This window comes from Ciconia boyciana, chromosome 2, assembly GCF_034638445.1.
Source record: "Ciconia boyciana chromosome 2, ASM3463844v1, whole genome shotgun sequence".
NCBI lineage: Eukaryota > Metazoa > Chordata > Aves > Ciconiiformes > Ciconiidae > Ciconia > Ciconia boyciana.
Window position 1 is genome coordinate 51,459,245 of NC_132935.1, and position 16,126 is coordinate 51,475,370.

Below are 16,126 nucleotides of genomic sequence, written 5' to 3' on the forward strand. Positions count from 1 at the left end.
AGATAGATGGACTGCAGATATTTTATGAGAAACTGTCAGAAGAAGAGCAGAGTAAATGTTTTTTTTCCTCCTTCTTTGAGTCACACGCTGCATCACTGTAGAATTTTTCCCAGAATCTTTTACAGCGAAAGTTTGAAATTAATTGCTTGCTAACCTTAATTTCCCCCCCTCCCTCTTCTTTGTCTTTCTTTTTTTCCCCCTTCCCTCTTCTTCTTCTTTTCCTTTTTTTTTTTTTTCCTTAAATGTTCACTCGGAGGCCCTTTGCTTAACCACAGTTGCAGAAAATCAGTACCATTTGCACTGAAATATTTATAATGACAGAATGAAAAATTGGATTCATTTTCTGGCCTGTAGCCGAACAGTCTGCAACTTTGCGCAGCATTGTTTAGCATCTCTCATTCCTTCCTTTCATTGGGGTCGTTTTCAGACACACATGCACGCGCTGCCCATGCTTCAGAGGAATGCTTAGCAAAACACAGAGCCATTTTTAATCTCAGGCTTGAGAAAACAACTTGTGTCTAACCTTGCCACCATTTGTGGGGGGAAGAAAAGGGGGGGGTCCGCGGGAAGTGTGTAGAATCCCTCTTAGAGGAGAGATTATAGAGGATGACATGCAGTAATCTGTCCTCTACAGCAAAGCAGCGTACGGCTGGAATTCAGCAAGTTGCTTCAGTGTGTTGCAGGGGAGGCAGGGTAGACTTAGCACCGGGCTGGATCTCTCCAGTAACCTCTGTTCTGCCACCAGTTTCCTCAGTGGCCTTGGGAAACTCATTTGCCCACGAAGGAAGAGGTTGTCAAAAGCTCTCTTTTGTGTGTGAACACAGACTGTGCCTGTAAAAATGCCCTGTGCTTCTTTGCACCTCCAGAAAACAGAGGATGCTGGAACTGTACATATTTACTTCCCTCCCAGCAATGGTGTGAAGGTGAAATGGTTGATGTTTGCAAAGTGCTTTGAAAATGAAAGTGCAGATCCTCAGGCTCCAATTTGCATCCCCTGCCAGTATAAAAGGTACCTTAGTCAGACAGCCAAGGATTCCCGTAGTACGCAGCAATTCCTGTTTATTTTGCTAGCTGGTTCTGTATCACTCCCTTTTGGTCCTCACAGGCGTGTCTCAGACTGCAATGAATTCCAGGGATTTCTAATTGATATAACAATCCCGTGGGGGCTATTACGAGCTGGTATAAGTTCGGGCAGCCTTATGAATGCTCTAACGTGCACTGAGGACTGTGGTGGCCCAAGATTTGAATGTTTAGGCCGCATGGATTTACAAAAATACACAGTGGTTGTATAGGAATTAGTCTGAAAATGTACACAATTTAGCAGAGAATGGTAAGTCTCTGCAGATTGCGGACTGTTGTGCAGAAATTAATAGAGAAATATATCTATGAAAAGTAATTTCAAAAGCCCTTAGAAATGATTCTCTGGTGAGTTCTGCAGACTGTCTTGACAACTGTGTTAGTTTCTGGAAAAGCCCTGTGGCCAAAATGTTAATCCCTGATGCCTAAAAAGAGGCACCTTGAGACCATACTGGGTCCCCTAAGGAAGTGGGTTGGGTGCGGGTGTCAGATTCTGCAAGGTGCTGAGAATCTCCTGAAAATGTAGGTGCCAGAAATTGCCTACCAAGGTTCAAAAATGTCATCTTGCTGACTTCACCCGTATCGAATTTACAACATAACTGTATTGCTGATAGCAGGTATCTCTGTATAGTACTAAATTCTGCTCTCTATTCCACATCACTCATCTGAGCACAAATTTTTTATTTGTTTTCTTCTGTTAGAGCTTCAAAATGTTGGCTCCCTCTCAGTGGTCTTAGGAGCACAGCCTGAGCAGGTGTGCCTATAAGCAGTAGGAAGCGATGGACATCTGCTGTAAGCATCAGTACAGCTCGGTTAACACGGCACAGCGTTCTGTGGTTTGTGAGCAACGCATACTTTTATCATTCAGAAGTTTCTTACCAACTTGCAGATTTGCCTTTTTACCATGTTCCCCAAGATAGTTTGACAGGTCAGCCTGAAGTGATGAGCGTTCTGACACAAACTGCATTGTGTCTTAGAAATTTTGCCTGCAGTTGTTTTACTGTAGTATTGCTTTGATTTGAAAAGAAACTTTCTACAAAGTGGTGTGTTTTAGGATATAACAAAAAAAAATTCCAATACTGTGCTGCACGTATTACAGAGATTTTCTGCTTAGCCCTTACTGCTTTCTGGTTTCCTTTTTTTCCTTCATGTATGTAAATGGAGAACAGTATACTTTTTGTAATTTTTAACAGTTACTGAGAAGCGAAAATGATAGAGATGAGAAAGAATGTGAGCTTTAATTGCAAATATTAAATAAGTTTTTAAACTGACATTTTGAAAGCAGATTGCCCTGACAATTTAATGACATTTTAAGGGAAAGCCATATCCCCAGAGCAGGCTCTTTCAAATCCAGAAGTATTTCTTTGGTTGAGCTGACCAGAACACAAATATACAGGTGTGTAAAATGCCTTAAGATGCTGAAAAGATTTGCGGGGACAGTAGGCTATAGACCACAGTGAAGTGACAGTACAGATCTTGCTGGTGCTAATGGTATGGTACAAAACTGTTAGTGAACATCAGGGACTGTAAGAGTAGCCCCCAAACAAATGTTTTATCTCATTGTTGAAGACAGTGCCTTTCTGGGAAAGCTGCTTTCTCTGTGGGCCTGAACTGTTATGTTGGTTTTGTTTTTCTGTTTGGAGTGCCAGTCTGTTTACTAAGTTATTAGTTTATAAATTTTGCCAAGGTAAAGTAACTGTGAGAGCTTTAAATTAGAATAAGTGCCACTTCTGTGTGTCAGGTTCCTTTGAGGACTGATTAGAAAGCAGGCCTCCTGTTGTCTGCCCCTTTATGCATGGCACTGTTGCTGTGGGTACCTGTTTGTAGCTTACCTTTGAATTTATATAAGTGTGCGCTGTGTTATGAATCACCCTCCAATAGTGAAGATTCTGCCTTTTTTTTCTGGGATCAAGCTACTACTTCACTTTAAAGAGTTATTTTAATTAGATGGGTTTTATGTAATGAATTAAAATTAACTTGGAGTAGCAAATTATATAAGACTGAGAGGGTTATAGATTAGCCTCACCATAGCTACAGCACATCTTTTTGTAAAGGAATTAAACTTCTGTATTTCACACACCTTGGCACTAAACATAGACAGCAAATGAGCGTAAGTGTTGTCTCCAGTTACATTCCTCCTAAACGTGATTCTTTTCACTTGATCAGAAGATTGCCACACTAAAAACCAGTCCTAACGGGCAACAAGGGGTGAAAGCGGCAGCTGCAGGAGGCTGGATCCCCTAGCAGGAGATAGCCTAGGAGACAGGAATACCACGGCATCACAAGCCAAACCCAGAGGTGAGGGGGGGCATTTCTTCAACTGTCAGTATAGGGTCAAGGCAGGATCTAACGACATGTCTCACTTGCAACATGTCACTGGCCAGCTGTGTGACAGGAACCAGAATGACCAACCTCAAAGGATGACATTTGGTAGGAGTATACTTCTTCCCTCACGAGGAGGAAGGAAAAAGGCATAAAAGGATGCTTCTTTGTATAGTACTTCTTGGGGCGGGGGGGGGGGGGGGAGTATTGAAATGTAGGAGTTGGACTTCACTGTCTTACCCCTTTTATAGGTAAGGGGTTATAGGACCCCTTTTTTATTCTGAAAACAGCAGAAAGTGAGAGTAAAATTCCTCCCATTTAGTTGTGGTCACATTTCACACTTCTTTTACACAAATGCAAATGACAACAAAACAGAAGACAATAGAAAATCCAGACTTCTGCATTTTGCAACCAACAACCACAATGACAAACATAAAATTTTATTATCCTGGTACCACATGTCAGTAAACACTCAGATTTATTGATTTACAGTGTGTGTCCTTACAAAATTTAGAGAGGTAGTGACTTCGTTATAAAGGGCAAAATAGCATTCTGGTCTCTCTAAAAGTCACCTTTACAACATGGAGTTTCTTGGACTGAAAAGGTGGGAACGCAAATGAGGTTGCTATAAGAACACAACATTTCAGCATAGGGTTCTTAACTGTCTAACTAGTTACCAGCTATGAAGGGATAAAAATCATCCTTATGTTCTTTTTCACAAGTAGATTTGTAATTCACACACACTCCAAGCCTGCCACATAAGCACTGTCCCAGTTCCCACTATTCCTTGTTTGAAGAGCTATAGGAATAAGGACTATATGATGTCCAAGATGGGCTGGCACAGTAACCAGTTGTGAAGGAAGTCAGAGAGCGACTGGTGGGGCCCTCTGCTTATCAGCTCAGAAATCTTTGACTGTTACCATCAAATCTGCTCAATCTGGCTTTCCTTGCAAACTGTCTTGAAGGAAGAAGATGCACCAACGTGCAACAGATTTTGGGGCATTCAGAAGAGGAGGAGAGCTAGCAGAACTCCATAGTTTTTCCTTTTCTTTCCTACACATTTTAAAACTGACATGCCATGAACGAGGGGACATATTTTCACTTGTGTTCCTGATCTCGGGATCCAAAATACGCATCAGTCCACTTACACATTGTCTTAACTGGGTGTATGTACGCTTACTAGCTGGATAACTACAAGATATGATTCCATGTACAGAAGGCAGGTTTGGTGATTTAAAAACTGGGCTAGTTCAGGATTTGCTTTTAGCTGAGCGAAAACGGTGTTAGTCACTTTGAGTTAAACTCGGGCTGATCCATAACCTCCAATGTGCTGAGTGCTGTTGTACAAGGCCCCATGCACCGGCTGGCAATGTGCAGGGAATCCAAATTCCAGGCTGTCCCTTTGTCACCTGATAAGCACAATGCCCAGCGTTATGTCACGAGGCAGGGAGGTGAACTCGGTAATCGATACAAGTGTGGGATGCGTCTGTCTGTATAATAAGAGTGCAGACAAGTTACAGCGCTTTTCTTTCAGGCTGTATCAAGAAACTTGTAATTTCACTTGTAATTTTGTTCAACGGAAGTCTTGTACATGCACCTGTGGAAAACTGGAAAGGGTCATTGTTTTAAAGGTTGCCCTTTGCATATAAATCACAGCTCTGTGTGCTTCCCCATTTTAATTGGGTGACCTTTTGAATCCTATGGACAGGAGCTTAAATTCTGGACCTGCCGGTTGGTTTAAGATTTGAAATCAATTCATGATCTAGCAGTTACTCTGCTTTAAATCAGAGAGCCCAGAATGGAAATTTGATAAGAAGTTCCACTTGGAAGGTTCCTTCTCACAATTCATAGAAAACTTTATTGCAGACCAAATATGTGTGTGTCAAATCCAGATTAATCTGTCAGTTTAATCCCTGAAAAGACCTATCAGGATTCAGCGAGTATGAGAGAAACAGGAGGAGCAAGAAACATGTAATGTTTCCAACAGGACATTCCTGTGCAATTATCAATTTAAGCTTCCATTATTTGTCACTAATTACTGCACTGAGCTGTTAAATATTTAGTAGTAGTTTGTTTAATTGGGTTTGACCTATAAAGGAATCTGTACATAGCATAGCTCCAGTTCCAGGAGTCAGTTCCTTGCTCCCAGCTAGGCAAATTTGTATTCACATAAGATTAACACATATTGTCAGACAAGGGGTTTTGGTTTTGTTGTTTGGGTTTTTTACCTTTCTCCCCCCCCCCGATTTATTTGTCTGTAAAGTATCTAAAATTAGAGCACAAAGTAGGAGTGCTGCTCGTGGATGTACAATGGGAGGGAGGTCAAACTTAAACGTGTTTACAGATGTTGTAGTTTAGAAAGCACCAGCATGATAAATTAAACATAACAAAGAAAAAAAATCAAAGCAGAGCAACAACTAGCCCATGAACACATGTGTTTGTAAAACACTGACTTAATCCCTGAATATCTTATTAGGCAGTATTGCCTACCAAAGCTTGTTGTCCCCTGTTACTCTGTTGTACAATAGCGGCAGATAAACCTGGATTTGTTCAGCTTTGCTTTCTGCTTGCTCTTTGCCTGGCTGTGTCTGACATGGTGAAGAGACTTCTGGCTGTGGCCTCTGCAGAAGGTGTGCAAGAATCAATCAGTATGTGAGCAATATTCACTTTGTTTTAAACTCTACAGGCCTGGCCCTGTTCTTACTTGTCCCTGTCTTGAAACTCCCTTGATTTCAGAGGAGTTTCTCTTAAGTTACACCAGGGTAATCATCACCATATTCTAAAGGAGTAAGACTTTTGAGATATTTCCTCAGAAGTGCCTCCTTTTGCCTTTTTTGTTTAAACTTTTATGCCCACTTAGTGAACAATTTTCTTATTGGGGAAGGATGTTTGTGTACTAATTTCAAACATTTGCAGTATCACAAAAGCCTTGTTTTTCTACAAACAAGACTTAGGCCTGGATTCTGATTAGCAGTACAGCTCCTTTGCAGCATAAAAGAACGGGAAGGTTTCCCAGTTTCAATGAATTGCTGTGAACATGTCCTAACCATTGCCCTCTCTCCTCATCACCACCATCTTATCATTTATGGGGGTAATACATGCACCTTGCACCTTGCCTCTGCATCCAGACACACCTTGCCTGGAATGGAAGAGGTTGTTGTAAGTTCCATTGCATTTCAATAATCACCAAACAGGGCAAGGAAAGCTTATGGAAGGCTATTACCTGGCACCATAGGTTAAAACAGCCTTGGAGCTACTCTGATTTATGTCAGAGGCTTAACCAGGAGCCCCTGCCAATGTTCATAATGAGGAAGGTGCAAGGATGGTGAACAGACACCTGTGTTTGTGTCTGTTCTCTTCTGGTGACAATGATGAAGGTCTTACTTGCTGTACCTAAGAATATATGTCATTTTTTTCCATACAGCAAATCTGTGATATATGTACCCACATACAATAATGAATACAAAGAGGAATCATTGACATTTTACTTACTGGAAGTCTCTGAAGAAAAATAGGTATCAGGGGGGTTTTTGTTTTGTTTTTGTTTTTAATTTTCAGTTTGCATCTCTGAGAACATGCTATCCAGTCAAAGATCTTTTTATGGTTTGGTTTTCTCTGGCCTAACTGGAAATTCTTGGAAGAACCAGAATACTGAGAGTTTTACATAGGTATAATTAAGAGTGCGATCTGATTAGCAGTCATGCCATTTCAGAGACATTAATATAATATCAAATCACATAGCTTAGGTGAACTAATTTATATGAATAACTGCAATTCAGTGTAGACTTCCCTAAATTATCGTTGTCAACAGTGGTCAGTCATGACCTAAGATGACCATTTAATTGGCCATCATGTCTGAGAACAGACCTGATTCTCAAAGGCTGGTAGACATCAACTCACCACACATAAGTGGTATTTATGGGAACACAGATTCTCTTGGGATTTGGCCCCTTCTTTGTTGTGGAAATAGCTCTGTTTAGTTCAGATCAAATGCTTATTTCCTTGGGAATCTCAGGTTTCAGAGATTGTATTTTGTTAGGTCTATGCTGGTGATCAAACTTGGCCTGGGTGAAACTCCATGCCTACTTTAGTGCATTTAAAAATTCACTGCAATACTGGAGATGCTAGTGGCAGGGACACCTTGCCTGGAACTTTTTCTGTTCACTCCAGAACTCCAAAGTCTCCATTTGGCTTCCTACTTTTCACCTATCAAAAACTATCAGACATCATCTCCTTTCCAGCTCCCTCATTCACTCAGGATAAGTGTGACCATTGAAATCTGAACATATGTTCATGTTTGTGTCAGAAGCATTGTAATTCCTGGGATGAAACACAACAGAACCATTTGTTAGTTCCATGATTTCAGATATAACAGTTAAGGTAATTTCTTGTAGTTTGTGTTTTATGAAAGGAGGGGAGGGACCTGGGAGGGAAAATAATCTATGGTCACATCATCCTGTTGATGAGCTTCAACTGAAGTTGCTCTTTGTATTTCATCTATGTGAAAAACATGGAAATGTTTACAATCCAAGTGCTCATAGATGCTCTGTCAGTACAATTAAGGATTATAGCATAGAATGGACCTAGATATGTCCCTAACCTTCAGTTAACTCAGTTGGTGGAGGTGTACTGTGGAAGTGGTTACCCTTACTGTGGGAACACAAATCCCACCTATACTACATTTTTACCTGTATAGCAACTGAGCCTGAGAAGCCCATGTAACAGAATCTTCTTAATTGCTTGCAGCAGCAGTGGAGCCAGGGCCTTAATGTTTTGGGGCATTGAAAGCAAGTTTACTGCTTTCAGACACTTTGAAATGGCCCAGATATTCTACTGAAACCAGCTCCTGACTATGCAGATTTGGTTTCATGTGTGATTAGGGGCTGGCTGAGCCTCTTCCTCTCCTGGGATGAACATCAGGAAAAAAAATCCTAACCCTGAGGTCTGTGAAGCTGTGAAATAGCCTCCCAAGAGGAGCATTGGAAGCTCTAATTAAAATTGGACTGGGCAAAACACTTGAAATTACACTATAGGCAATAATCCAACACTGGCAAGATGGGTGGAGAAAACGCCCTAATGGGCCTTTTCTGTCTTTAAATTCTATGAATTCTTGTTCTTCTCTTTTATTATGCTATTTCACCTTTTTCTTTAATGGTGACACAATGTCATCTAGAAAGTATTATGCTATTGTGAGCTGAGTAAGATGATGTTAAATGTCAAAAGAAAATGCAACAGTTTCTCTGCAGGTTCACAGTGATTATATGGAGACAAGAAAAAGAGAAACTGACTGTAAACCAGGGACATCAGTGCAGTGTTTCTCATCTGTAAGACAGTGGCAAATGCCTGCAATATACATGTTTATCATTTTGACATTACATTTCGTATTCTCTGCTTATGAAGAATAATCACATTCCACCAAACCTAACACAGGTGTGGAAAAGTCATTTACTGTAACTGCGTACATCACTCAGATTGCTGAAGACATCTTCTATCCAAATGTTTCAAATATCCCTGAAGACCTGGACTAAATAATTTCTTTTTACATCTTAATTTATAGTATGTATTTAATCTTAGTATCTCACAAATCTAAATATCTCATCAATTTAGTCTTGGGTATAATCATACTACAGTTTACCAGGAAAGAACCCTGCCACAATATAATGGGGCTTTGACAGAAACTCTGTGCTGCAGTACTGAAGCAGCACAAGTTTGAAGAAAGGGTATAAAAATCAACATTTACTGAGATTTTTCTTATAGTTATGTCTGAATAAGTTTCATTTATTTGTTTTTGGTGTTACCGCTTAATACCCCTCTTCCCTCCTGCGCCACACTCCTTTCTGCACAATGCAGTATTTCAGCGGTTCCCAATGCCGAGCTTTCTGTGTGAGAGGTCTTATATCATGACAACCAGTTAAGTAACGAAGCATCAGACCAAAGTTCTGGAAACCATGTTGACACTGTGAAACTGCATTTTTGATTTGTCATTACCGCTGCACTTAAGGTTTTGCTCGTCTTGCCTTTTCCACCAGCCTTTCTTTCTTCCCCATCGCTTCTGGAAAATCCAACATCCTCTTGTTAGCTGCAGACAGTTTGAAAAGTATGGTACAGGGTAAGAAGTTGGAATAAAAAGAAGGGAAGAGAAGCAGAAAATCTTGATTAGAAAGTATAATTTAATAGAACGTGTATTGAACCAAATGTATTGATTAATGTGGAAGATATAGTACTTATATTGATTCAAACTAGAGATTTAGTACTAAAAGCTGTAAGCCAAAAAGCTGTTGCAGATTGCTACAAAAGTCAGTTTAATGCTGTCCTTGAGAATGCCTTCACAAAGAAATTCTTCTAATGTTTGAGGAGTAGGTAGAATGCGGTATATGTCAGTTTGATCCCGGAGGGTTTTATTTTGTACTCTAATAGCTGTTACGAGCCTACATTATATCCAAGGAGTAATTTTCCTTAGGGGTGCCCAGCTCGCTTTGTGTCAATATTCTAGCATTTTAAGTCACGTACAGTATATGCTTCTGGGAACAGTGCAGGAGCCAGCCAGACTCATAATGGTCTGCATTCATTAATAAAGGCAGAAGCTTCTGTCCCTCCATTGCCCACTACAGGGATGCCTCCCTGGTCTTCAGGGACCCGTACAGACACATTTAAAGAAAGCTTTATTTTGAGTGGGCAGGAGATGAAATGCAGGACTTGCAGGCATTTCCTAAGTCAGCTATATGCCCGAGCACAGGGGTGACCTTAATGGGTCAGAGAAGAATGCAGGTCAAAAGACTTATTATCCAGCCTGTTGGAAACCAATTGCTTTTGTTAAAAAAAAATGTAGCGCTTAAAGGTTGATAGTAATGTAGAGTTCTGTTTTACAACCTGGAACTGTATTGCAGCGCGGTGGGGTGCATTTTTTTTTTTTAATGCAAAAAAATACAAGACGATCCATAATGTACACAGATAAAGGATTCCAGATAAGTGATAACATGTAGGGTACCATAATTACTTAATCAGTGATGACTGATTACTTATGTTTGTGTTCTTGAACTAAGGAAAAAATGACATGCTGCTGTGGTACTGTTACCATCTGTTGAAATAATGTGTCTACATTTCATCTTTCTATTTCTTCACATGTACCCTCTTTGCACTGTTTGTCAGGTACAACCATATCTTGTTTAATCTAGTCATAAAAAACAGAAGTCCCATTTAAATTGAATGCAACCGCAGTTCACATTAAAGATTCTAATGGTCTAGTGAGTCTGTGGCTATCTGTGGATGTTGTTTTCATCGTTAATTTTGATGCTGTGGGCAGGAACTTTTTGCTAGCTAATACTTCTCTCGTTCTATCTGAAACACAAAGACGTATACCAAACAACAAAAAGTATTATTACCTCTTTTGTCTTGGGCATTTCTGCAAATAAACCTTTTTATATTTTTTTTGCAGAGGAGATTCTTCCACCCAGTATTACAGTGAAATCTGTGCACGTTTTTAACTCCTTAGCAGTAACAAGAGGGATATCTCAAAGCATTTTCATCCAGAAAAGTGGTGGCATGTAATTTTATAGCAGTTCACGTAACAGTTGGGATTCTGGGGTCTGCTAACAAAAATAATTATCTCTAGGAACAGAGCAAATACATTTTAAGTGTTTATTTTGCTTGTGAAATAGATTGAATTCAGGTTTTCCCAGGTAATATAGCTGCTTTCCAAATAATACCGAGACAGAGAAACTGGGGATGTAGGACAGTTTTCCTGGCTGGGTTTGTGTCTAATGCGGTAACAAATGCAGTGACACACAGACCTCCTGCTTCACTGTTCCTCCATTTTGTGCATGCAAAGCTGGCGTTTGTGTTTGCAAACTAGTTTCTCCTCATGAAATCACAGCTCTTGGAAATGTTAACATAGCTATTGCTGAAGTCCAGGAAAGATTACGTTAAGAAAAAATATTTTTCCCTTTCCAGGCGTAAGTAGGAAATCGAAATTTTTGCTTCGTAGGGAGACTACCTCACAATTAAACAGATGGGTTTATGTGCAATCAAATTTGGGGGAGGCAAAGAAGGGGAGCATATGATATCTCCTTTACTTAGTTAAATGACTTCTCTTTGGCAAGTGGACATACTAATTGCTCCGAACTCAGGCAAACTAGTTTGAAGTTTCCAGAGGAGGCGTGTTTCAAGCTTGTGTAGTGTGTCTTTAGTGAAGGGCAGTGTGCTCTCCGAGCCACACAGGGGATCTCGACTGTAATATTGTGCTCTCCCTGGGTGTACCGCACTCCCGTGTCCCTGCCGTGTCTCTGCCGGCGGGAGCTCCAAATTCTGCTTTCCCCGCCTGCCTGAACTCCCACTGCCGGAGGGGCGGGGAGCTCGCTGCACACAAGGCAAAGAGACTATCAGAGTCGAGATCTGCTGTGTGGATAATGGAGGAGAATTTTTGCCCTAAATTTTTAAACACAACACCCCTCATAAAAACAACAACAGTTCATAACTGGGATTAATGTTTGCAATTTTCAGTCACTTAGACATGGGGTCTCCAATAGATGGCTTTTGGTGGAGTGGAATATGGCTCTCTGTGGGATTACAGAATTTTCCTCCTTTTCTTATCTCTCTCCTCCCATCCTTCGCCTGCTTGTCTTGTCAATGTTATGTTTCTGAACTGCTTCCGCTTTGTATTTTTTTGCCACTTAGCCAAATAGGTGTTTCTCCCTACTCCCTCATGTTTGGAGAGCCTTAATTACTTTGGAAACCGTGTTTTGTTTTGACTGTTTACAATAAGTATAGAGGCCTTTTTAAGGCCTAAACTGCTCAAAGCATTTTCTAACATTCGTATCCTGCCCTGTCTTTTTTTTCTCCGCAACACTTGTTTTCTTCTATTATCTCTTCATTATGTCTAGAGAATCTCATTTTTCACCAGGGCATGGGAGTCAGGGACACTGAGAGCAGGGGCAAGTAGTCCTTATGCCGTGTTTTGTTTTGTCTCCTTCATATTTGGGCCTTTTTATTTTTTAATCAAAAATGTCATTGCAGCCAGAGTTACAGCTACACTTCTAAAACACCTTTTAACTGCATCATATGTAATTGTTCATCCAGCCCCAAACTGATTATGCATCTTTCACTTAGTGAAAAAAAAAAACAAAACAGGCATGACTGACATGCTTGCTCTCAGTAGATTAGAAACAAAAGACCCCCCCAAATATCTCTCTGCAATGTAACAACTGGTATATGACTTGACCTACTCAGAAGCAGAGAAAAAATCAGAATTCAGTCTGCCACCCCATATTTAACTTGTCCTGTTGTTTCCAGGTACTGCAGGGTCTCCAATAAGCCTGTGGTGTTATGCTGTAAGTGCTGCAATAAATGGACACAACAGGATGACGAAAGGGCTGACTGTCAGACTTAACTCTTAATTTCCTTGCTTTTGTGGTTTAAAGTCAGAGCCCATTACCTGTGACCAGCCAACATTTTAGTCTGCAGCTATTGTTACTGCTTTACAGCATTTTCAAATGATTTTATGGGAAGGATAAGAAGCTAGATGAAATCAAGTGATAGAGTGTATTTTTTTAACACTCTCTGGCCTTGGACAGTCTGGAATTCCTGCCATCAGCATTAAATAATTTTGTATTCACATCTGGAAATTGCATCTTTAAGTGTCACTGGGTCATTTTCCTTTAATCTTGAGAATGGCACTACATTAAAAATTCCTCAGTCTAACTGTAAGATCCTTTCCTTGCCAAATGTCCCATGAACTATTGTTTGTGTGCGTGCACAGTTTAGGAAGAGAGAAGGAGGAAAGGAGGGAGAACTATCAGGCTGGCCTGCAGTCACGCTGTATTTCACATTTGTTTCACCAAGGCTGTTTTCATGGGTGGCTCTGGAGGGTATGGTTCAGTAGATGTTCACTTCATTGAAAATGATGACTGTCTTTTGGGATCAGGTTCATCCTGAAGTGCGTTGGTCCAAAGGGGTTTTAAGACAGATTAACTTAATAAAGCAGAGTGAAGGGACTGGACGTGCTGGGAGCAAATTACGGGACGTGACACCCCTGCCCTCTGGGTCACTGGCCCAAATCTGGCCCAGATTACTAGGGGGAAAATTCATCGCTAATCAGTGGCTGCCCTGTTGTCTGAGAAGTAGCATTAACAGACCTTTTCCAGTTATCTGTGGATCCAGTGTACATTGTAGAAGACTTAACACATATTAGATTGGATCCTTGCCCTTAGCTCGATGCTTGTGAAGGATCTGAGCCACTGCAGGCATTGAAATAGCATCTCTCATCCCTAGAAGTGGTCGACTCAATTGGGGCAGTGGCAGGAAAGAGGGGGAAACTTGTGTTTGCTGCTGGATTTGGTGATTACTTGTATGGGAAAGGAGAATTTCAGGCTCCAAAGTCCATGCTGTGTCACCTCGCATAAGGCACTGCATTCACTTGCAGAAAAATACCTGTGGTTTTTGGTGACCGAAGGAAGGGCTGTGGCAGCCCCTCCTGTTTTCTCATCGGTCTTTGAGCTCACTGCTCGGCACAGAATGACTCTTAGCAGAATATACTGTGTATACTGTTTAGGGGGAAATAGGTTTTAATGCAATAAAACATTTGAAGTTGTGCCACAGTCTGGGAAGCACAGTCCAATTAGCATATTTTTGGTTTGTAGGCAGCAAGGTCTTTTATGACAAATAAATGCACTTCTCATTTGCATAATGCATAAACCATGAGCCCTATGTAAGTGGACACCAGAACCGCTGACCTGGTATGCAGTTTCACTGGGGCAGGTCAGCCCAAACCTACCTAGAGAGAGTGCGTTGCCCTTCTTGTGGCACATGGAAAGAACAGCGGTGTGAAACAGCTGGGGAAAACTCCTCTCTTTGATAACGATGCTTCTTCTGGCTGCTTTAAAACAGGGAGGGGTCAAACATATTCTCTTTCCAGTCCACCACTTTGCGAGATAGGTTGGGAGAGTTGTTCTTGCATCTTTCTTTTGCACAGAAATGCCTGTCCTGTGACTAAGCTGTTTCTTTTCTTTTTGTTACAGAATCATACGATGACCCAGCACAGCAGTTAGTGCAAGGCCCGTCTCTTCCAGAGAATTCTTTGTGGCACAAAAAGGGAACACGTTTTACTCTTTGCACGAAACTTTCATTGTTAATGTATATTATTCAGAAACATTGTATTGTACCATAAAACTTGTATTATCGAAACTGTTGGATGTTCATGTGTTTGAACTTTTGAGCACCGGATAGACTTCCTGTATATAAAGTGTTGCACATGTATTATGTTGTCTGATACTAAAATGGTCTTATAAAGACAAGTGGACTTGGGCCCTATTCAAGAAAGATACAAATAATAATAATACTGTGTGAGGGGAAAAAAATAGCTTAAGAAAAAGTGTCATTTTCAAGGAGGAGGGAGAAGGTAATAGCTATGTTCCGTTACAGCTCTGTTTGGCCTTCCTTTCGTTTAAACTTCAGTCTAGAAATCTCTCTTTTGGTATACAAACGGATGAATCCAAGACTATTTTTTATTGCTGAAGATTCTTGCAAAAAATATGAAGAGACTCTTTCTCACAGAGCAGGAACCCACAGTTGAATAAGGCCCGTATATATATTTGTAAGCCTTGCGATATGACAGATAGCATTACCATATATGCAATAGTTGTTATGTAGATTGTCAAAGAAATTTTTTTTCTGGATACCATTTGAAGCTTTGAGTGTTCAAGACTTTCCTTAATGATTTCACATGGCCAAATTCTTGAATCAGTTGAACTAACCTGTATGTTACTGTTATTAATGTTTACTCTGCGGTCTGAACCTGGAGATTACTGGAATTGTTTTCCAAAAGGAAATAAATTCAGTTTACCATTATGTGTGAGCGTGCTTGTGTCTTGTCTTTTTCCTTTGAAAGTAGCATTATTATTACTGCTCCTGTAGTACTTAAAGGACCACCAAGATCTGGAATCTCATTGTATCAGGGCCTATACACTGCTCAGTAAGAGAAAGTTACTGTTCTCAGAGCTGGGCATTTAACTAAATGTAACTGTAGAAACAGATCTGCTGGCCCACTGCAAAGCAATGTGTGCTTGAGGGTAATATTCACTGTTTTCTGGTTTTGTTTGTTACTTTGTTTTATTTGGCAGTCTCAACAATTTCATACCTGTACACTTGTCATGTTCATTGCCAGAGGAGTCACCGCACATCTTCTGTGTATAATTATCAGTGTATTTCAGTGTGATGTTGTTTAGTGAGTTGGCTCTAGTACTGACAACGGCGAGCCACCGCAGCTCTGCCGGTAGCACTGTTAACCTCACATTCCTCACCCTCTCTTCTGACATGGGTAGCAGAATTGGAGGTGGTGCACACTACTAGCACCGTGGCCCCGAGGGAGCTGTCATAAGACCTCACAGCTTTTGGTTCCTGACTGCCTGCAATTTCAAGAAGAGGAAAGAAGGGGATAAAAGCTCTCCTTGCTTATCAGTATCCCCCACTACTCCAGCTCACCTGCGAAAGAGGACCAAAAAACCATTCGCCGGCTATTTTAGTGTCTTACCCTATTGCTTGAATTACTGGATTCATCCCATGGAAACCAGTGTTGCTGAAATACTGCAGTTAAAGAGCTGCACATCGCAACAGTCCAAATGGCTGGAGCTGCTTGCCTATTGCTGTCAGGGTAGATATAAAGTGTGATTTCCAGCTTGCTGAATGTCGTATTTTGACTCTCCACAGATGGAGGATGGAGAGGAAAGAAGTAAAG

At 40.8% G+C, this 16,126-nt stretch overlaps 1 protein-coding gene across 11 annotated transcripts in view; it reads left to right on the top strand.

Moving 5' to 3' along the window:
• ZNF521 (zinc finger protein 521) overlaps nucleotides 1-15,195 on the top strand; it is a 232,906-nt gene extending 217,711 nt beyond the window's left edge. For all 11 annotated transcript variants that reach the window (XM_072852595.1, XM_072852597.1, XM_072852598.1 and 8 more), the window contains one exon: nucleotides 14,412-15,195. In XM_072852595.1, the coding sequence (XP_072708696.1) occupies nucleotides 14,412-14,441 (30 nt within the window). In that variant the 3' untranslated portion in view covers nucleotides 14,442-15,195. The remainder of the gene's footprint in view (nucleotides 1-14,411) is intronic.
• The last annotated feature ends 931 nt before the right edge of the window (nucleotides 15,196-16,126 follow it).